Genomic DNA, 23,007 nt, shown 5'->3' with positions numbered 1-23,007 from the left:
TCAATTCTATTCACGACGCTCGCCTTTTCTGGCCATCGCCGGCCACAACATTAGGTACACGTGCGCTGCCGCCGTCTTTTGAGATACAATTCGATAGCCGTGTTTACCGCCGAGTATTGTACTTCCGGCAATGATCGGAATCGTGACACAATGCCAATGTCCGTGTTGACGGCGCGGTGGAGCGGTGTGTTTGCTCAATCAAAGAGGTTCACGGTGATGTCAGCGTGAAGGAGAGTGCAGTCCATCATCTTGTGTTCAGCCTTCCTGGCGTGATGTGCGTCCTTGCAGGCCCCATAGTCAGATAAGCGGCTGGCTCGTTCTTGCCATTATCATGTCAAGGTAATGCAAGTGCTTTTCCTCACAATAACGAGACCAGCAAAATAGCAAATGACTCATTCGCTATGAGTCATTTTATCTTTAGTTGGGGACCCTTACTTAGCAATTCAGAGTGATTAGGAAGTAACACCTGACCAGTATTTGGTTGTCAACATATCAAATGATGGCAAGCTTTTTATTTTTATTTTTTTTTTTTTTTAGAGAGCAGTCCTAATCACGCAATGTGCTATGTACCTCCAAGGGAAAGTCGACTTAGACTGGATTTTTAGGCACCTGGTTTACTATCTGATGAATGACAAAGCAAAATGAACTCCGCCTTTTCTTTCGTTGTTGTCTCTCGCCAACAAAGGCGCACAGGGGAGGACACAAAGGAATTACATTTATTAATCTTTTGCCAAGGTTGACTTTCAGTGGCGGAGCTCTCTGACCTCTGGAATTTTTTTTTTTTGGCAAGAACATCATTCTCTAGGAGGAACTAGCAGATTTCAGAAGTGTTCGCTCGCTCGCACGGGCCTCCCTGTTTTATGTGACGTATCGCCTTGGTCTTTACGAGGGCATCGGGCGCTTTAATGGGATGGCAAAGATAAGATGGATGATGGACTGGAAATCAATAGAGCACAATGACAGATCACGAGCTGCGCCGAATATGGAAGAATAATTGGATTCCGTTTCATCCCGAGTTAGAGCATGTACCAAGCGTAGCGTCATCCCGAAGGATGGTTGACCTTGGATGGAAGTGACAAGCAAACATCTGCGCTCTCTTTAAATTTGTCGGAATCCATGCCGGACGAACAAATCGCTTTCGTCGGTCCGTCTTCATCAATGGGAAGGTTGACGGACAGACGATTGTGACGTCGATTCCCGACACACTTATCAATTATTCGTCTTGAAGCGTTGACGGACTATTGATCAAGGAAGCTAATCATCTGGAATGACTCCCGATATTTACAAAAGAGCGCTCGGTCTTGCCGAAAAGAAAACTAATGACACATATACGTACGTATGTGTTGTTCAAAATCAGAATCGATTCAGACGTTATTCTTGTAAACTTCTCGGAATAGCTGAGGTCAAACTTCAAATCTTAATTTACGAGGGCGGTTTCAAAGGGTACTTTGCCGTACTGTACAAAAGCAAGAGCCCAATTAAGTCTGTTGATGTCAGCGGCCAGATATGTAAGGCATCTTAGGTCAAATAAAAAAAAAAACTTTTATCAGCATTCTAGTGTGGTTATCCGCTAAAGATGATTCGACGGTAATTGGGCTTCTTGATTTTTGAAGAGGCTTCACCTTTAATCCAGAAATCTCAAGTTCTGGCACTCCTCTACAAAAATCACAATGTCAAAAATAACTTTCGACTAGCAATCATGATTAGTATGTGAACAATGTGGCTAAGGCAGCTCCTTCACTAAGTAAGGTGCGTTCGCTGTCCAGCTAATTTGTCCCGTCACATCCTTGCCAGCAGCTTTAGTGGATCTTGTAAGAGTTGGCTCGGGTATGAATAGCGAGGATTATCACCACGTCGAGCCCAACTCGCCACAGGGGCTAAGAATATGTCGGATTGGCGCAAAGATTCACAAGAACTCCTCGGTCGGGTGGGACAGTGACCCAGAGGGGGAGAGGATTGAGGTCAGTTAGGTGCTACCAAAGTTACTTCCAGCTTATTATACAAGAGGAATAAGGAGTTATTTTTGGTGTTGGACAAAGGAGGGAAAGGGAGCAAGAGAGGAGATTGAGGCTTGCAGGAGGCGTTGACAGAAACACTGGCGAATGGAAATCTTTCCAGAATTAAAAGAATGCTTTGAATAGGTTCATGCGGAAAAATGTCAGATGATGTGAGGACAGATGAATAGTGTGGATTTATGGGAGGGAAAAAAAGATGTCCTTGACCATATTTGGACAGATGGAGGTAGTTCACATTATGAGTTGAGTGTATTTTGATTCTTTGGCCGTGAACGCAAAAAGGTCGCAGTATTCATTCGCTCATTCCTTGATAGGCCGGCCAGTGGAGAATGGTAGAAAAATCAAATCAAATACTGCCCACTGGTGCGCAGTTCCCTCATGACCCAATGAATCCCAGTGACACGTGACCTTCAATGTTCACCCCTGAAATTGCCCTGAAATTTGTCAATTGAAAATTTTTAAGACGTAATCAGGATTTGATTTTTGTACACATTTGCTGAACAATGCTTCTTCTGTATTTTACGTCATCGCCAGAGCTCTTTGGTTCATCTGGCGCCATTAAAACTCGGACTTGTCGGCCTGCGAGCGTTTGGGGAGGTGTCAAAATGAAGAGCTATTAGCGGCTAACTAAGCTCCATCCTCAGATTAGCCGTGATCAACCGCCGAGTAAGAAGTGGATTTGGCTCTTCCTTTCTTCCTTCACTTGCACTCTTTGTGAATCCCAAACAGTATCCTCTCCCCTCTTTCTATTTCCTTGCCTCCGTGCACGCACGCACACGGCAAAGCACAGCTGCCATCTGAAAATAAAGCCATATTTTCAGTCCAGTTTTATGCCGGTTCAACCCTGAAAAGAGCGGCGGCGGTTCTCCGATTGGCCGCGCGGGGTCACGGCCAGGTTGCCCTCTTAATTACCTGTGATTATACCTTCCTGCCGGTGCTTCATTAAGAAAGCTAAAATGAGCTGAAACGCTCCGCAATGAGCATTTTCCCATCCAGGAATAAAAATAGGAATAGCCTGGCTGATGAAAAGAGTTTTGGAATCATCATTTTTAGCTATTTGGGAATTGATGCACTGTTGTGTAAGACTCGCAAGTAGGTTAGAACACAAATGGCTGCAAATGCTTGCAGGGATGATGTAAGAGTATTATTGTATGATTGATTTCACTTTCATCCCACCCTGCATGTGTGTTTTGCTTTCCGCTCGACTTTTTTGTTGCACCTTGGTCTGTCGATTCTCGCTCATCCAAACGTTTACAAATTGGAGACCAGCGTTACGCCACGACTCGTGTTGGACTTCTTGAAGTTCCGACTGTCGGTGAATAATGAGTTTGTGTATGCGATAGTTGGAAGGTGATGCCAGCGTGCAGTTAGTCAGTGCACCCTAGCCTGTGTTTTGATCTTTTTTTTTTTTTTTTTAAACTAGTTTTTACAGCGCCTCATAACTCTTGCACCCAGCGGTGTCAGAGCAGCGTATGCTTTACGACGCGAGGCTAAAAGATTGCACGGACACGCCCTAATAACGCCAAGGTCAGCATGTCGGCTCAGAGCAGACGCCCTGACCGGACGGCGATGCAAAAACACGACGGCCGAAACTTTTGGTGAGCGCTTCGGCCCCAAATAGAAAGAGACAAGTCAGAAGATTGTACAGGAGCCTTTGATGAATTGTGTTTGAGTATGCAGCACTTTTTATTTCCACGAGCGGTGGTGGCGGTAGTGGCAGTGGGATTTATACCGCTGCTGTCTGAAAATGCCCCTGGCTGCTTTATGACTGGAATATGAATCAGAGTTGGAGTGCAGACAGCATGGGGATGTGATCTATGTCCACTCTGGTTCACATCCAGCAACTCCATCACTCCCATGCCCACCCGAACTCACAGCGGGATGAAATTAGTGGACTCTCCAGCAGTCGGATTTTCACTGGGTGGCTAACATCACTTGCGTGTTAAATTAGAATGATTGCAATTGGAAGACGGGAGTCCCTCTCGGTTCCTTTTTAATCCTCTTAAGCATGATACTAAAGACTTTGTCTTACTGTGTGAATGAAGAAGTTTGATGCAGAGCAGTAACCAAACAAAATGGAAAGAGCCACTTCCTCAGATTGAGTCATAAAAAAAAAAAAATGACAGATTGCCATCAGATAGCACAGCCGAATGTCAATCAAGAGAAAAAAAAATGGCAAAAGCGATCGAGCCTGTGACCTTAATGTGTATTTTTCTGACATGAGGATGCAGCCATGTTGATTCAGGTCACTTGTGTTTGGACATGAAGAGGGTGGCTCATGTTGCCCCAACAGCAAACTTTTTTCCTGGGAATCTTTTTATCATTTGTCCTGTTTCTTTCAGCGGCTCTGTTTATTTTTCCCCGCTCGACATATTTTTCCGTCTCCGTGCGTTCTCTGTGTTTCCTCGCTTTGAGAATGGCGGCAGATGGAGGGCAAAGGGCGGCGCTTGTGCGTCTCACTGCCAGGGCGGGGCCAAAGTGTACCGGTGTGGTCACGGAACCCGGACGGCCTGCTCTGTCTGACCTCTGATAACACAGCGGTGACCCTTGTAAAGCTTTGACCCAGCTCGTCGTGGACGGCTGAGAATCCCCCCCCCCCCCCCCGATGTTTTTCTCGACTGTTTTCGACACGATACACAGAGAAAGCCAGATTTATTTACCTTTGTTTCATATCGAAATCCAAACCTTCAATTACTGGCTCAGATTGTAACACATGAAGTATTTTCCGGAGGGAGGGGCCGGCTTCACTGATGCTTTCCACTCTAAGAAGCCTGAGGTAGCAGAGGTCAAAGTTCATCTGGATGTGTGTCCCTTCTTGACTCGTTTGAATTTTCATGCGATTTTTCTGCCGCATCTCGGGGCGACGTGCGCAATTTCTTTTCTGGCGCTGGCGGTGTTATCGGCGCGTCCTCATGGCGTGCTTCGCTCGGCATTAGGCTGATAAAGGTGATGCGTTTAGTTCGAGCTGTGCAAGCTTCCTGCCTGCCTCTGTCTTCACCCAGAGTGATTGCATCTCCACCGTGATGCTTCAGACACTTTTACATTCTGGCTTTGTTGCCTGGATGCCGAGCAGAAGGTCGCTCTCCAGGTGACGTTATTTATATTGCATCCTGGCTGTGTGTGTGTGTGTGTGTGTTGGGGATGCTGAGCACTTTGGCCGTCATCCATTTGGAGAGCGAGAGAGGCAGAAGAAGCATCAGCAGGGAACAACTTGCATTTACACAGTCTTGTTTGGCAAGCCGGCCGCTTGCTGAGATTTCCCTGACAGCAAAATGAGGATTAGCATGTTTATCCACGTGAGAGCTATCAACGCAAATGTGGCAAAATGACGTTTGCTCTCCGATCGTGACAAAGATGAACGTACGGGCTTTTCTCGCAAAATCAACAAGTCACTTTTATGATCTGATCGTATGAGTCAGTTTATAATTTCAAAGGTGTATTGCGAACAAGTATTGACTGTTTGCTGTGTCGTTACAAATGAAGAAATTACATTTTATTCATCAGTTTCGGGGGGCAAAAATGGTTGGATTCATGAAGTACTTTTGTGCTTTCATAAAGGTACCTCTCATTTTTTTCGTACCTGTGTCCATTCTACGACTCTTGATTCGGATACTTTGAATCCAGAAAGTAAGTCGATGTCGATGGCTTCATTGAACAGACCGGACACAAAAAAAGGCTATTTGGAGTCGGGCAGCTTGTTCTCGGAAACTGTTCTATCTCAACAATTGCTCTTTTTCCCTTTACAAAGAAACTCGACAAAACCCTTTTTGGGACACAGATAATTAAAATATCATTTTTGTTCGCTCTGGCTGTATGGCTGAGTAGCAAAGGCCTAGAGCGGATTGGCTTTGATTCTGGTGCCAATTCTTACCTCTGCTATGATACAAGACAGGAAATTGCTTTGCTTGTTGCTTCGTGAAAGAAACGTAGTCAAAGCGCATCTTTGAAAAAGAAAGGCGGGCTGTTTATGGCATGATGTAAGAGGATTATCAGCTCTTGGAATCAAAATGTCCTGATTCGGAGGGATCAGAATTTGGGATGGCATCAACAAACAGCCTCCCTCCAGTTTGCCTGTGATACAACACACGCATCCCTGCCAACTAATTACAGAGCGAGATGGCGAGGGATTAGGATGAAAGCGAGCTCCTTTGTGGCTGGATGGGCGGCGGCGGCGGCGGGGCGGATGGTGTCCAATGCAGCCGACCCGTCCCAAAAGGACCCACCCCGTGCGTGCACTTTGAGGGAAGGTTCCCTTACGCAACCCCACGACCGGGTGCGCTCCGGTTTTTGCCGACTCGGGCTGCTGTCGGCTTGCTCGGCGCCCCTGAACGGCTGCCCGCATTTTACACCTGTCGCAGAACATTTGGACGTGTCAAGCGGCGGTGTAAGCGACACCTGCTTTCGTGTTTCTATTCCAGCTGGCGCAGCGCAAGCAAACGCTTGAATATGCTCAACGTGCTAAAGCGGCTCACGACATCTGCTGAGAACGCTCGCGTTCGATGGCGAGTTAGCAAAGGTCCAAATCTCGGTTAAAGATTCCAGACATTGAATGACTTACTTTGGCAGGGACATCCACCCCTCTGGTGAGGTGAGTGTGCTCACGAAGTCAACAGACATCTGAGTTGAGGAGTAATGGAGTCCCTGATCCAGCATGTTTGCTATTCCAGATTGGTCCAAGTCTTTAGTTTGTTGGTACCAAGAGACCCCTCATTTTATATCACCGACTACTCTCAACCACAGATTGATGACAAGTTTGGCCAACTAAACATATCAGATGACAAATTTGTTTGGGGTATTCCTGGGGTAGCTCGAGCACCCCTCGGTCACGCCGCCGCCGCCGCCGCTGTCGCCGCCGCCGCCTCCTCCCCTGCATTAGTTGTCCTGTTGGCTCCAGCAAGTCTCAGCATATTGCATTTCTGAGGGAATTGCAATTTCCAAGTGCTTTTTATTGGATCACGTAATCCGTCTAGCTATCCTCACTGTTGAGAACGTGTCTGTCCTCTGGGGCAAATCTTGAACGCTACCGCCAACTTTGACAGAGCTGGTGTGAGCGTAGAGAGGAAAAACGGAGATGACTTTGAAAACTTGCACGGAACTTACACGATGGCTCCCGTTCTGTTGTTTGAGCCACCGACAAATCACATCCACCTGGTCACTTAGCCTCTTTGCTGGCCCGCTTTCCAAGCCCGTTTGTAACAGATGGCGGAGCCTCCGAGAGGCATCGGCCAATGGCGGCGTGGGGTGGAGACGTACTTCTACCCGGCAACAGACTGCCACTGCTTTCTCCCCAAACAGTTACTGTAAAGTGTACACAGGCAGACTAACAGGGTACATCCTGGTCCAAAGACTTTAGTCACTTATTGCAGGTACAAACAGAACACAATACAAAACATTCTGCTCTGTCGGAATGACAAACTGTTACAACTGCTGGTGGATTAGAATAAAGATGATCACCAAATGTCCTGTGCATGGATTGAGCAATCCTTGTCACACAAAAAAAGGGTCAAAAAACAGGATGTATTTGTGTATGCATTGAGGCCGGAGAACGTATTTATTTAGAGGAATTTGGCCGAGCGACCGGCACGGTGAGCAAAACATGAATAGCACGCAAGCTTTTTTACGGGCGGGCAGGGGCGTTCTGTCACTGTGTGTATTTAACTGCAGGCAAACGCACACAAATGAAGATGTGAAAGCAAGAAACAAGCGTCACTCTGTCCACCCTCACACCGGCGGCTCACGTCCTCTTTTCCAGAGTTACGACGACACGCTGCCCTTTTTGGCAGACTCCGCTGCAGGCTTTCTCATACGATAGTTCACCTTTTAATAGATTCTCTCGTAATGCAGAGTGAACATTTTGTCCTTGAAAATATTGCTGGGATGTTGAACACCGGCCGTCATTTCCCAGAACATCTGCTTTGGGTGTTGACACCTCCTCTCACGCTCACACTGTAAATCATTCATTAAGTAAGCGTGGACGTTAATAGTTCAGGCAGTAACAGCAACTGCTGAGCACGCACACACATGCAGGGAACATTTCAATCCGCACTTGATACACATTACATGGTTTATTTGGGTGCTTCTGTTGGTTTGCGTCAGCCGTAAAAACTTCAAATAATCACGCTAATAGGACTTGTGCATAAACAGGAAGGAAATAATGGCCACGCTGCAAAATATTTACACTTGGTTTTCATCATTATATTTAGTTACGACAACTAACCCAAATCCTGCTGGAATAGGCTCGAGCTCAGCCATGATACTCAACGGATGGATGGAAGTTGAACATGAATCCACCGCAAATGGATGAAACTGCAGACAGAAGCCTCAAAATGGCAACGCCAATATTTAATCAGTCAGTCAAACATGCCACGTTTCCATTGGAAGAAAAACCTGTTGGAGCGATTTTAATTCCGCAAAGACATCACAGCACGGGCAGCAGGCGGGAAAACCAAGACAGGCAAATGCAAATGAACCCCTCAGGGCTTTAAGTTTTCGGCAGCGGCAGACTTCAGAATTAATTATAAAGTCCAAAAAGTCTCCCAAGTGATTCCTTGCCAAACATTTGCTTTACCTCCTCAAAGGTACCCACCCTCAGGTTGCCAACACTGGGCTCCTTATCGAAATTTGAGCAAGCTATCGAATGCAACTCCAATAGGAATTCTTTGCAGTGTCGATGCAGAGGCCGCTTTGACACCTAATCCAAACACAACATCTTGACATCTTTCACACACGTGGAATATCTGATTAGACAGGATGTGAGGTGCAGGGCGGCTCAACCCCGACACACGCGTGTCCTTATTTTTGCCTGGACTAATTCAATCGATGACTCAATGTCCCTACCTAATCAGTCTCGCTTGCTTTGTTAACTGGCGTTTCGGGCCGTTCTACTCTTTAGCATATTAACTTTCGGACTCTGGTGCTCTCCGAGTACGCCTGAGGAGCAGCGTGCACCCGGCCGGGCTTGTTATTTGCTTGGTAAACACTCAAGCTGGCACTTGACGTTGCCCTCGAGCCAGGCCGCATCCACTCTGACATTAGAGGTCAGATACGAGAAAAGTTGCAACATGACTGGAGGAAGTGAGTGAAAAGTGCAACACGTGACACATCACGCTTGCAACACTTTCAGCACGCCGCAAACTCCAATGATTTAGATCAGCAAACACCTATCGAGTCCAGAATCTGATTATTTTAATCCGGATTGTCAAAGTACAGTTGTTGGAAAATAAATACTCTCAGTAAAAAGATATACTTCAGAAACAAAATGGCCGCCGAGCCGAGTCCTAGTTTTTGTCATTCTAATCCATAATGTAAAAGTACAGTCGTTGGAAACAAAATGCTAAAGGTATAGCTACTTCCAAAAAAAGAAACAAAATAGCCTACGTAGTATGTATAGATGCTCCTCAGATGTGTCCAATTGACAGCACAGATAGATGACACACATTTTCATGTGAGCCATGATTTCACACTACCTTTGTGTCAAATTGGAACCATGGAAACCACCATTTGACAAACCGAAGCAGTGTCTCCAAGATACACAAAGCTGATTTCCCAGCACACCAAGCAAACAATATTGCACGCAGCCGTCATTCCATTTCTATTCATCGTAGGTTGCGCTTTATGCAACCTTTAGAAATAGTTTGTATCCTCTACGTGGTTATTTCGAATCCTGGTTCAGCAGACTCTGACTGGCCCCGGTTGCAATTTGCTGCCTGAAGCCTTCTCGGTCGTATCGATTATGTGTACGCAATTCCTAGAGGGCACTCATGACTCGACACTTTTCCAACTCCTCCATCCTTTCGTTGTTTTCGGATCATCTGCCTTTCCACTTTGGTCCCTGTCCAGTTTTATGGGAAGCGGCGTGGAAGATACTAAAAGCAATAATGGCTGCTCTGCACTTTAGCTTACATTTCATCTCCATGGCGCAATGATGTCTTTGGAAAGACTACACAAAAGTGTTAGATCACACTTTGAGCACTTTATGTGACTCCAACAAGACCGTAAGTGAAGACTTCATGCTACACCGGTCAGGTGTACGTGGACACCGACAACATGATCGCGAGAAAGCTAGCTTGCTAGATAGCTACACCGACAGATTGACTTGCAGCATTGCAGTATTGACTATTTTAGATGGATCCATAGCTGTAGCGTATGCAAGTGTGTTTTCTCCAGAAATAGCCACGGATTCAGTAACACTGAGGCTAAGGCTTTATCCGACACTGCCGCAAGGAAATTTGAGTTTCACATTTCGGCAGTACATCAAAGCTTCCGTGTGTTGCCCGTCCGTCCGTGTGGACTGGCATGTAAAATCATCCGTGGAAATGTGAGATTGTGCTGTCAGTTCAGTAATCGCCACCGTTAACGTTGACCTCCTTTTTTTTTTCCAATTTCCAGCCCTCAGAAGTCATCTCTCAGCTGCTTGCCTCTCGTCACTTATTTTTAGCAATATAGCTCAGTTTTCTATTGATCGAATCTTTATACGTGTGTGTGTGTGGATGTGGGACAAGTTGGAGGTGAGCCACATGACTTTAGCCGTACAAGTTCATCTGCAGGGTGTACATAGTTTTGTTTGGACCCCCAAAGTATTTTGGATTCTTGACAGTTACGTACACTGGGAATAACAACGAGGCAAAAAAAATATGGAATTTATCCAGAACATTTGTGAGTAACTTGGCGAATGTTCTCGCATGAGAGGGCACGGCGTTCAGGCCATGTTCCAGGCTGTTCCAGGTTGTTCCAGGCTGTTCCACGCTAAACTCAGGCAGCTGTTCCTTTCTGGACGCTACTTAGTTATACTGTGACAGAAATGGGTGCACCTCTAACTGTTTCCATTAAATTAATGGCATACATTTCCTGTGCTTTTTTAGTAGCTATTTTCTAGGCTAAGGGCCCGATTTACAAAAACTCCTTTCAACTGTTCATTTCATTGCATTTTAACCGTGACATTAATGCTGGCGGAGTTTTGCATTTGCGTCGGCGTTTGTCTTTTAAGTGCGGTCCCTGACTTCTTTTCCAGTAAGTGATCAGAAGCAACCCTCTGAGCTCACCTAATGATTTTTCCAGCGGCTCCCCCTCTCGTGTTCCTCATCCTATCTTTGCTGCCGCTAGTGCTTTTCCATGTTTGTAGGACTGCAGTCGGTCAACTAGCGATGACCTCTCCTCCTCCTCCTCCTCCTCCTCCTCCTCCTCCTCCTCCTCTATAGTTGCACAGTTGTGTGGCCTTTCACTTGCATCTTCGCATGCTTATGCACAAAGGAGCACATTTGAAAATGCTGTCGCCGCCACGAAGCGTCACTTCTAGGACACTAGCTGGGAACAAGGAGGCTATTGAGTGGTGCAGTAAGGGGAGGGGAGGGGCGGGGCGGGGCGAGGTGGGCCCGCCAGTCGGGCTGCCATTTGACAAGGGGGTGGGACCCAACCACACTGGGGAGGGCAGGGCGTAAGGTTAGAACGACACAGGATGGACCCACAAACACTTTTTCTTTAACCGTTATTGTATCTTGGCCAAATAGATTTTTTTTCGGCACTTGTTTGTCTGAACCCCGAGCAAGACACTGAGACAGAAAAAGCAATTAGGTTGAAGAGTTCATACATACTATAGTTCCAATCCAAAAGTTTTTAATGACTGGAATGTGTTCACATGACCCTTGGCTGCGCATCACCTCAATTATCCGCCTCTGCGAGCGTTCATATCGTTGCTCGTCTCGGAGGCCTTTTCCTCTCCTGGCCCAAAGCAACAAAAGTGAGAATATTTGCAGCTTGGCAATAGTTTGCCTATTTTGATTGGCAAAAAAAGGAAAGTCTTTTAATTGAATTTACTGTCACTGTAAGAGTTCAATGCTATTTCGATCCCTTCAATTCCAAGCTCTGAGCAGACATTTGCGTTCTGCGCCGCTCCTCTGTCTTCATCCCTAGTTTGTTTTTGCAAGTTCCAGACTGTTGTGACCAAAATATTGCTAACCCGCTTCGTGTTTGTCGCAGTGACATAACACATTTGTGCAGTCGCGCTGACCTGCACTCTGGATGACCGCTCCGTGACGTGGCGTGGCGCGGCGCTCGGCTTTGCATAGAAACAAACAAGGAAATTAAAAAAAACAAGGATGTGGACTTGTTACGGGGGGATGATGGTGTGCTGATTTTGAAATTGAGAAACATCCGCAGTGGATTTGTATGATTTGTATAATGCAAATAGTGGCTTGTGTCTGGTCTGCTCTGGTCGGAAAGCGTCAAGGTGTCCCTTGTACAAAGTATTCCCAGCCCTGATGGTGAAGCCACCGCCATCCAGATGTTGTCCTTCTCACATCTGATAGATCCAGCAAAGGCCTCGGGGCGAGTCGCCGTATCGCGCTCTCTAAAAATAAACCTTTGCCCTTATATAATAAGCGAATATGCGCGAGCAAGCGAGAGGAGAGAGAGGTTGATCAATGGCAGTCGGTCCACACGGGCATGCGATATGTTGAGCGAGCACTTTTGAGCCTCTGGTTGAAAGTCATAAGTGGGCCATCTCTAATTCATTCCATACAGTAAGACATTTATGCAACCTTTTTTCTTGGACTCCAAAGCAAAGAGTCAAATCTGTTTGGAGTTCAACTGGAAAAACAACAGGGGATCCGATTTTGCATGCTAAGCAGAAATCTTATTTTCATCAGATTTGGATTGGGGACGTTGGCGACCGTGGAGGCTTGCTCTCCGAGGAGTCGTATATTTGCAATTCTAGACATAGTTTGGCCTTCATCTGTTGCACTCGGAGCAAAATACAGATTGAGGAAAGTACAGATTGTGAAGATGGGAGACGCAACGTTTTGGATGAAAACGTGGCGTTACCAAACAAGATACCCCCCCTACTTGTCTGCTCACTCATCACTCATCCTCCCCGTGTGACTCGATTGTCGTTGTTCCCATGGTGACTGCGAGTGAAGAACTGCGCACTCACTGGGACTTTATGCGGAGGTGAAAGCAAAACAACAGTTGCAATGTGACAGAAGGGGGGACGGGACGGGATGGGATGGGACGGGACGGGATGGGACTGGATGGGATGGGATGGGATGGGACGGCGTGTAACGCCGAGGAAGGCTGTTGTCAGTCGTAGCACCCTGTTCATCACTTCCGTGTCTGAGGTGGGCGTCAAATATCAGAGAGTGCGCGTGAACTGTGTGTTCCTGGCAGCGGCGTCATTTGAATTGAGCTTTAAGGACAAGTGCAGGGAAACCCACGCAAAGCAAAGCAAAACAAAACGCATTACAGTTAGCATGACGCAAATGTATTCTTTGGGAATGGAGTTCCGAGTGTTTATTGATGCATTTTATGATTTTGATATGAGGAGTAGCAATTGCTCGTCGCTTAGCTAGTCGAATGTTGTGTTGCCCCCAACCTTCCACTGTTTGTTGCACCTCAAATTGGTATGTGCGTGACTCTCCTTGGATTTCTCTGAATTCTTCCAGACCTTGTCACACACTCCTGGCTCTGCCAATCATCGCCGGTCCAAATATACAATCTCTGACACCGTTATGTCAAAAGCTGATTTGTGTCTATGTGAGGCGATAGATAGGTACAGTAAGTCAAAGGTCAAGGGAGAATAGATGACACTGACACGGTAGATATTCGGGGGATGCCGTTTGCCTTTCACAAAGAATCAAAGAAGACTGTCTGGCTGAGTTTGGCCTTCAAATACGTTAAGTGTGAAGAGTAGTGAGCGGCTGGGTGCTTCCTCTTCAAAAGATGAAGGAAAAGACGATTGCTTTGGTTTGAAGTATTGTAGCCGTGTTTTTCATGAGGCGCGCGAGAGGCTTGATCTGTTTTGGGCCTCCGGTTATTTGCTAAGTTTGCATTGACATCAGTTGCCCCTAAGATCTGACCAGCGACTTTGTCGTTTGACAAAACGTTGTCAACAAGAATAGAACAGACCAAGTTAAGCAAATCAAAGATACACAGGTGCACGATTTACAGCAGCTGACTTTGCGTGATCCGCAAGTTGCTCATTAACGCACAAGTCAAACGTGAGCGCTGGACCGCGGCGATGTGATATTGGCTCACCTCGCACGCTCTGCAGGACAGACTCTAAATAAAGAAAAGGATAATGTGCTGAACTCATTTTAGCTATGCATCAAGTCCTCCATGATACCATATCTGTTTCCAAAACAGGTATAGCTGCGAGGAGTCAGTTACCGCTGATCATGTGTGTGTTACTATGATTGCACATGACTCGAAGATAAGGCAGCTGGACGTCTGAAGGAGCAGCGGCACACACAAACACCGATATTAACACCAAGCGTACCGAGACAGCATGTCTGGAAGGCCCGCAGCGGAGCGGGCGCTTTATGGACTGTGAATTTGATGTGCTACATACACGTACATAGTACATCCATACATCCACGCAGTGTGGGGGGCAAAGTGTTTGCAGCCACAGATAAAGGCTTGTCATATACTTGGAGATATGGAAAGCCATCTCACTTCGGATCGCCGTCCTTGCACAATTCCTCCAGGAAATTGTCGCTTTCGGGACATGTCTCGTATTTCAGTCAAGGAGAACCACGGTTGACATGAACGGAAGGCAAAGGTCAAGCATATTGGTGTTCTTATTGGTGAGCGAGACGACGTGATTTCGAGTCGGGTCGTGTGCATGGCGGGGGACAGGAAGTTTTCACTGTCACCGTGCTGCCGATGTGGATGTGGAATATGAACCTGCACAACGGCCCGCCCTTATCTCTGTGAGCAGCAGACGTGCTCAGCGGTCATGTAAATCTTTGATGACCCTGCAGTCAGTCTTTCCATGTTAAATCAGATCATGCTGGGTTTTTATTTGGACATGCATGGATGATACACAGCTTGAACGCCCACTCAACATGCATCCATGGCGCCTCCATCGATCCGCGCATCCTTAGCCATTTGTCATCTTTTCGTCATTTTTCCCCCTTTAACTAACGTCCATGCGTTACATTCGTCAAGCCGACCGCTCCATCCATCATCTTTCCTTCCTCCCTTCTGCTTCTTTATTTCTGTTTCCTTCCATATTTGCCATTTCATCCATCCATCCATCCATCCATCCATCCATCCATCCATCCATCCATCCATCCATCCATCCATCCATCCATCCATCCATCCATCCATCCATCCATCCATCCATCCATCCATCCATCCATCCATCCACCCTTCCAGATTGAGCTGTCAGCCCGGCATCGACTGGTCCACTTAGTCCGTCATTCATCCATTCATGATCGTTGGTTTTCATATATCAATTCTTCCTCTCCTTCCTTCCATTGATCATCCCCGATCTTGCCATGAGCAATATATGTTCCAGCGTCGTGCTGGATGTGAAATGCATAAATGATGAATGGATGAGATGCAGCTGCTTTCTTGTGACAATGCGCTGTGGAAGAAAACACTTTCTTTGTAGTTTAGAGAGCAGGAATCTCATTTGGATGAGGACGAGATTATCTATTGAACGCTTGAAAGTAGCACGTCCGAGGGTTCCGTGCAGCTGGATGCAATTACATATTCAGGACGTCTGAATGTGTTTGGGAATGCCAGTGAGTGATTTTTTTTTTCTTTTTTTTCTTCTTCATCCCCCAGACACGGACGCTGAAATGTTGCTTTCTGTTCCATAAAGCAGGTTATTTAGTTCAGTTTCTTTCCTCCATCTTACTGTCTCCATCGATCCACCCTCTCATTTGTCAAGCGACCTATCGGCCTACTGTTTGCTTTTAATTTCTCTGTGTGAATCTTAATGGGTCACTTTTTTTACACAGTTAGTTTGAAGTGATTTCCTTCCTTCCTTCCTTCCTTCCTTCCTTCCTTCCTTCCTTCCTTCCTTCCTTCCTTCCTTCCTTCCTTCCTTCCTTCCTTCCTTCCTTCCTTCCTTCCTTCCTTCTTTCCTTCCTTCCTTCCTTCCTTCCTTCCTTCCTTCCTTCCTTCCTTCCTTCTTTCCTTCCTTCCTTCCTTCCTTCCTTCCTTCCTTCCTTCCTTCCTTCCTTCCTTCCTTCCTTCCTTCCTTCCTTCCTTCCTTCCTTCCTTCCTTCCTTCCTTCCTTCCGAGCTGTTTTCTTTTGCTTCCCAGACATCTGGTAGCCGCGGTTGAAGCGAGTTCACCTTTAATGTAAATCTCTCGACACTCACGATCTGCGTCCTGTTTATTTTCCTATGGCTATTTTCAATGCATTGCGCTGCGTTTTGTTTTGCAAAGCTCGACACAATTTGCCAGCCGGAGCTGCAGTAAACCCCAGACAGTAATTGATGAGACAGTGTGTGCTCGGGCCTCGGCTCTGTTTACTATTTAGATCGTAAACTTGAGGTGTCAAGACTCATCCGGAGTCGAGGAAACGTTTCCCTCATGTGGGACTAATTACGCTTCTATTTAAACCATGATGATGCTTGCTGTGGTTTTTGTCTCTCATGGTGGAATAACAAATAGTGAACATAGTGATGGCTCCAGTCTTGTCATGCACAGATCATCAAATATACTTTGTCTCATCTTTCCATCTACGTCTCATTACCAAATGGATTCCCTTCTATGTCCTTGAGGCACAGGAGAAGGAAGGCGTTTTGTCACTGGAGACAGTTTACGGGCAAAAAGGCCAGTGGTGGAGAAAGTGTGTGTGTGTGTGTGTGTGTGTGTGTGTGTGTGTGTGTGTGTGTGTTTGTACGTGTGTATTTCCACAAGCACGGCAGTGCAATTGACAAGCCTTGTGCCTCTTTGGCCTTGCTCGCAAAGCCTATTGGCTTTGACTGGGACTAATGGTGGGAGCAACACAATCAAGCCAAGTGTAGAATGAAGTGCGCATGTGACCAACGGGAACATACTGTCCTGAGAGATATCAGCTACTTGTCTTATCGTGCCCATCCAGGCGCTTTTGTTTGTGCATGACCTACCTGTAGCATATCTCCCTTTTATTGTATTTTTTTTTTTTACAGTAAACGTCATAATCCATATTCAGTCTTGAATATTTTTCTACTTATTTCCCTTTTCCCCTGGCCCCCCAAAATGTTCCATTTGTATCCGGAGCAAGTATTTTGTCAGTTGTGCCAACATTTAACAGTCATTTGATTTTGTTCACCTATTTATGCTTGTGACGTACAGTGACAGGTAAAGCAATTATACGCCTTACTGCTAGATGGCAGCAGTAGCACCATTAAAGTAAAATACTTGCGATTTTTCTAATAGAAAATATGTGCCTCGGTGTCTGTCCTATGATATGAATGTATTTGAGTTGTTCCTGCACTATAATCCGTTTGTGGCCAAACAGAAAAACCTTCCTGCCGTCGTGTTTATTATTAGCAACAGTTATAGGCTTGTCACTTGAGTGTAAATGCATTAGTTGCTGTGCTAACAGCATTCCCGCTGCCTTTCCTCATTCCGGACGGACTCTACCTCATTTATTCTTCAAAGGGAAAGCCAGGCAGGCAGGCAGGCAGGCAGCCAGGCAGCCAGGCAGCCAGGCAGCCAGGCAGGCAGGCAGGCAGGCAGGCAGGCAGGCATCTGTGTATTACGCGCTGCTGCCCCGGGCGCTGTGCAGACTTGTGTTAAGTAATAACACGGCGTGACGTCAAAGGCTCTCCGTCTGAGCTGCGAGAGGGAGGGAGGGAGGGAGGGCGGGCGAGGATTGCGGCGCCAACGGGATTGGAGGAGAGCGAGGGAGGAGGGGAGGCAAACGCTGGAAACAGCGTGTGAGAATCTGCATGTGTGTCAGCTGCTCCTCGTCTGTTTGCTTGATAACGCCTCGCAGACAAACAAGTCTTTGAATAGTCTTTCAAAAACAAACTGACAGTCAGCTCGCCTTCATTTTTCTTCCTGGCACCTCTCGGCCTATATGTGGACACTGCGCATTCGCCACGGTGCTGCTTATGTAATATTAGCATAGTTATTCCTCTAGACCAAAGTTGTACATTTAAAAAAAAACAAAAAACATTCAGAGTACCCTCCCATCTGTGCGATGCGAGTCAGTCTCCGCTTCTCGGTAAAGACAAGTGACAGAACTGGCACCGGACTGAAGGATACGTTTGGGGATTACGCCCTAAGACAATATAGCAAGCAGTCTTAGCGTGCCTTGTTATGGCTGCTGACCTTTCTCCGTCACTTGATATCTGTCTTTTAGAACTGTAAATACCACAGGCATGCATACACGCAGATTGTATACTGCGGTGCTTAAAAAAAGCACCAGCATCAGCACAGAATGTAAAGTGGCAGTTTTGACTTTGGCCCTAGAGGACACTCCATATAGTATTAAGTTGGGCTGAGCTGTTTACAGTCAAAACAAGCCGCGGAGCCGCATGAGCGCTAACTTGCACTCTAATCTGAATCCACGGGGCTTTCTCAAACCTTCTAATCTTTGGGTGCTGGCCTGCCTACTGCCCGGTCTATCATCGGTGAGCCCCGCTGCGCTTTGCATGGGAAACTTTTTCGCATGTATTCGCAGCTTTGCAACCGGCACATGACCGTGCTCGGCACAACTAAGTGCTTCAAGAATGTCTGAAAGTCCACCCTGCCCATCGGCAGGCATGACACACAACATTGACTATTAAAAAAAGAGAAAGGGAAAAAAAACGTATGCAGGCTGTTCTGAATTAGGAATAGGAATGACTGGTGAATATTGTTGAAAACATGGAGTACATTAAAGTTACAATGATTTCATAGAAATCAATTTCGGTCGCCTGAAGAACATTCTTACTATTGGTCTGTACTAAGAATAAATTAATAAGAGTCAAGACCACGAGGATACGCTGTATGTAGCCGTCCACCTTCTAATGATTGTAATTGACAAAATTAACTTTCCAAGTCTATCCAATGGGCTTTATGGGCCACTGGCTCTGTTTTTCCAACCGATACACAGTACGCATGTTGTTTTCAAAGGCCATTCGGAGGCCCCGCTGTGCGAGTGGGCCCCCGTCCGGGCTTCGGTCCGTGCACGCCTATGCATGAATCCAACCCTGAGTTGTGGCTCAAGGTTCAAAGCTACAAATGTAGGAGCCTTCACGGCACCAAAAGAGAGTAAACAAGATTGCGCGCACTTTCGGTATTGTACTCCACAGGTCACATGATGTGGATTCATGTGGCATGGTTGACTTACGGAAAGTAACCTAGTGAGCGACTTTGTAAAACGATGACATAACGCCACGAATGTATATACATATACATATACGGTGTGTGTGTGTGTATATATGGGGGGCTCCCTGCGTATGTTGGTGCTCTTTAAATTTGGCAACAGCGGCTTGCGTGGAGCCCGAGCGTGACGTCAGCAGACTACATCAGCACCTTGGATACGGGCTCGCCACTCACTATAGGGATCCTGCCCCGTTTTGGACCAATCACGGCGGTGTTTTCCACATTGCGTTCGACACCACCCACGCAGCCACTTTGCTGCTGCTCGCTTTGGGACGATTGTTCAGCAGCAGGGAATCTCCACTCAAGCGCAATCCCTTCACAAGCAACTGTGGCAACGGCACGTGAAGAGAAAACAGGTAAGCGCTCCTTATTGTCCTATTTTTGTTTTTATTCTTAAAATGTAGCGCTTGACGGCATCGCTTCGGCATGTGAACCATTTGCTGTCAGCAGCCCTGCCTTATCTCTGACGTAAGCACTCGTCACAGGCGTCCCTCCCATTTCGCGGAATCAAATGTCTCTAGATTGATAGCGCGCATCGACCAATGGACAAACGATACGGGCGCTACTCTGTGGGCGGGACTTGCGTTTCCAGCCAACCGAAGCCACCTATATTGTTTTGACCTCTGTAACCGTATCACCGCCTACCTCGTGCCCATGGCGGAGGAACTCTATAAATAAGGGCGGTCATCAGCCAGGCGGAGTCGAAGTCGCAGAACTCCCGAGAAGGAGGGAGCTACTCCGCCTAGCCTGCTGAAAAACGCTCGAAATCACCTTCACACCCAGAAACTCAAGCAATCGGCAATTCTCAGACATTTTTCATCTACCGGAATACCTTTTTTTTTTAAGAAAAAAATCTTAATATATTATAGGTGAAGAAAGTATCAGTACTTTGTTCACTATTTGCACTAGCAGTACTCGAGAACTACTGAGAATCCTTGTAATCGAGATTTTTCAACCAAAGTGAGTATTTTCAGCCCTGGTGGTAACGCGTTACGTTTAGCTGCTCTTGAGGCTTTATTTTGGCTGCTTGACGTGCTGAAAGCTCTGTTAACTCTTACTAAGCTGATTTGCTGCGTCAGTCCACGAAAGTTAAAGGTTCGTTTGTATGGGTGTGGGCTTAGATGGTGCGACTCCTAGTTTGTTCTGCAAAACGATGTCTTTCTTTATGATAGCTTTCGAATGACGCGTTGGGGAATAGAAATTGTCGTCTGTCGGCGCGATTTTCTCCCACTCGTAAATGAGATCGATGAAAGCCAGAAGATCGCCACTATTGTAAGCGTATTGCTCGAACTTTGCTAAGCTGATAAGGCAGAATGTGTCATTTCGCAATACTTTGCTGTACATTTACCACAAAGGGGGCTGGTTCCGTGACGGCGTTTTTTTTCCCCGCCCTCCCTTCCAAGGAGACAAATATTTGAGTACAACAACAAAAAGATGAGTTTCTGTGTGCCTCCGTTGACCAAGCCTTTTTTTAAAATGTCGATTAGCGGATTAAAATCCTTTGCACGCTTATATTCAAGACAGTATTTGTCAAATGAGAGGACGTATTTGCTTTTTGCTGTTTGTGTAGGTAGACGGGTGCAGCCATTGTTTTGGGTGTTGCAGATAGCCGCACACTCATTGGATAGACATTATTGACTCAGTCAATTCTATGTCCTGCTTTTTTGTTTTCACGGAGGATTGTATCATGCATTTGAATTCCCATTAATTTGTATTCAATTTTTTTTTCATCAATCTTTAATCTGACTCACAGTTGTATGCCTTTCTTTTCCTTTCCAGAAAGTTTCACACTGTGCGGAAAGAAAGTTCTTCAAATCCAGCACTTTTGCCCTTGGAACACGATCGAGCGAGCCCACACTTTGGTCCCATCGGCCATTTTGCCTGAAGCGCACCCGCGTTGTCAACCACGGCTAAACAAAACCGAGCCAGTCGAGCCATTGTCACTCACGCGCGCCCGGTCTCCGCTTACCTGGTCAACCTCAGCAGTTAGCTATGCAGCTTGAAATCCAAGTAGCTCTCAACTTCATCATCTCGTACCTGTACAACAAGCTGCCCAGACGGCGGGTGAACATCTTCGGCGAGGAGCTGGAGCGGCAGCTGAAGCAGAAATACGAGGGACACTGGTACCCGGACAAGCCGTACAAGGGCTCGGGCTTCAGGTGCATCCACGTAGGGGAGAAGGTGGACCCCGTGGTGGAGAAGGCAGCCAAAGAGAGCGGGCTGGACATCAACGACGTCCGCCACAACCTTCCCCAGGACCTCAGCGTTTGGATCGACCCTTACGAGGTGTCCTACCAGATTGGGGAGAAGGGCCCCGTCAAAGTGCTGTACGTCGACGACAGCAACGAGAGCGCGGCCAGCGCAGGGGGGCTGGACCTGGACAAGGAGATCAAGAACAGTTTCAATCCGGACGCGCAGGTCTTCATGCCCATCAACGAGCCCATGGGCGGCACCTCGCCGGGCTCCAGCTCGCCCTCCCCTCCTTTCGGCCACTCGGCGGCGGTCAGCCCCACTTTCATGCCCCGCTGCACGCAGCCTTTAACCTTCACCACCGCCACCTTCGCCGCCACCAAGTTCGGCTCCACCAAGATGAAGAGCAGCGGGCGCAACGGCAACAACAACGGCACTAATGCCGGCGCTGGCGGCAAGGCGGCGCGCACCTCGCCCACCAACCTGGGCCTCAATGTGAACACGCTCCTGAAGCAGAAAGCCATCTCCACCTCCATGCACTCGCTCTACGGACTGGGCCTGGGAACGCAGCAGCAGCAGCAGGCCAAGCCCTCGGCCCTGTCCCCCAACGCCAAGGAGTTTGTGTTCCCCAGCCTGCAGGGCCTGAGCGGCCAGAGCGCCCTCTTCCCGGCCGACAGCTCGCTGGGTCTGGGCCCGGGCCCGCTTCCGTACGGCAACGCCTTCGACGTGTTTGCGGCCTACGGCGGCCTTAACGACAAGTCCCTGATGGACGGCTTGAATTTCAGCTTGAGCAACATGCAGCATTCTAACCAGCAATTCCAGCCAGTCATGGCCAACTAGTACCCTGAGCTAGTACTAACGACCAGATAATGTGACCGCTAGCAGGAGCAGGAGGAGCAGGAGGAGGAGGAGGAGGTCTCAAACTTCAAATGCACATTTAGAAAAACAAAAAGGAAAAAAAAAAAAGGAGAAGAGAAGCGAAGCGAATGTCAAGGTTAAAAGGAGAAGTGACAGCGTCGGTCGGCTATAAGATCTCAGTCACAAGTCTTAAGAATACGAGCCCGAGGGTGAACGACTTTGCCCCCTCGAGTTACAACTTTTCTTTTTACCTCCCCTCAGTGGTGACGCTTGTTGTACGAGATGTCCGAGCTTGGTTATCCAAAACTTCAACTTGCATTATTGTTATTTCATTTGCCAACCAAGCACAAACTATTTTTTTATGTTACTGTTTGAGATATATTTAAACGAAAAAGACAAAAAAAACAAACAAACTTCACCACGAGTCATGGCCTCTTTCAGTATTTTGACAGAACTGGACATTGCCAATCCTTCAAGAATTTGGCAAAGCTAAGTGGGATTTTCTGGTCTTTTTTCTAATTGTATAATTTAATTTAGTACAGAGTTTGTAAAATATCAGAGTATCTATTGTTTCTACGACACGGTATTGCATTTATATCTTTTTACTACTCCAGTGATCTGTGATGGCTGCAGCAACTTTGTTTTCTTTTTTTATTGAAATTATATAATAAAAAATGAATCCATCTTTCAAAAAAGACATTGACTATTCTAAAGACTGTGTACAGATTATTCCGTAGTGGTGGGATTTAAGAATATTTGATTTTGGGGGGAAAAACACATAGTTGTATTTTCTGTTAAGAGTAAAAAAAAAAAAAGATTTTTGCTATATTATGGACAAAATGTAATCGTATATTAA

At 46.7% G+C, this 23,007-nt stretch overlaps 2 protein-coding genes across 4 annotated transcripts in view; both read left to right on the top strand.

The window, feature by feature from the left end:
• Nucleotides 1–23,007, top strand: part of spag9a (sperm associated antigen 9a) — a 63,271-nt gene that overhangs the window by 18,306 nt on the left and 21,958 nt on the right. For 2 of the 3 annotated variants that reach the window (XR_015853550.1, XR_015853549.1), the window contains one exon: nt 14,151–15,913. The exons of the other annotated variant lie outside the window; for it this stretch is intronic. The gene's annotated coding sequence lies outside the window, so the exon portion shown is untranslated. Of the gene's footprint in view, nt 1–14,150; nt 15,914–23,007 lie in introns of those variants that run through there. 3 annotated transcript variants of the gene reach the window in all.
• tob1a (transducer of ERBB2, 1a) lies at nt 19,794–22,848 on the top strand. The gene is made up of 2 exons (XM_088358790.1): nt 19,794–20,063; nt 20,883–22,848. Exon 2 carries the CDS (start codon nt 21,096–21,098, stop codon nt 22,131–22,133), a length of 1,038 nt encoding a protein of 345 aa, XP_088214916.1. The 5' UTR covers nt 19,794–20,063; nt 20,883–21,095; the 3' UTR covers nt 22,134–22,848.

Source organism: Syngnathus floridae, chromosome 17 (genome assembly GCF_059516105.1).
Source record: "Syngnathus floridae isolate MCC-2025c chromosome 17, RoL_Sflo_1.0, whole genome shotgun sequence".
Classification (NCBI taxonomy): Eukaryota; Metazoa; Chordata; class Actinopteri; order Syngnathiformes; family Syngnathidae; genus Syngnathus; species Syngnathus floridae.
Note: the sequence above shows the minus strand (reverse complement) of the source record. Positions and strands in the feature narration are given on the sequence as shown.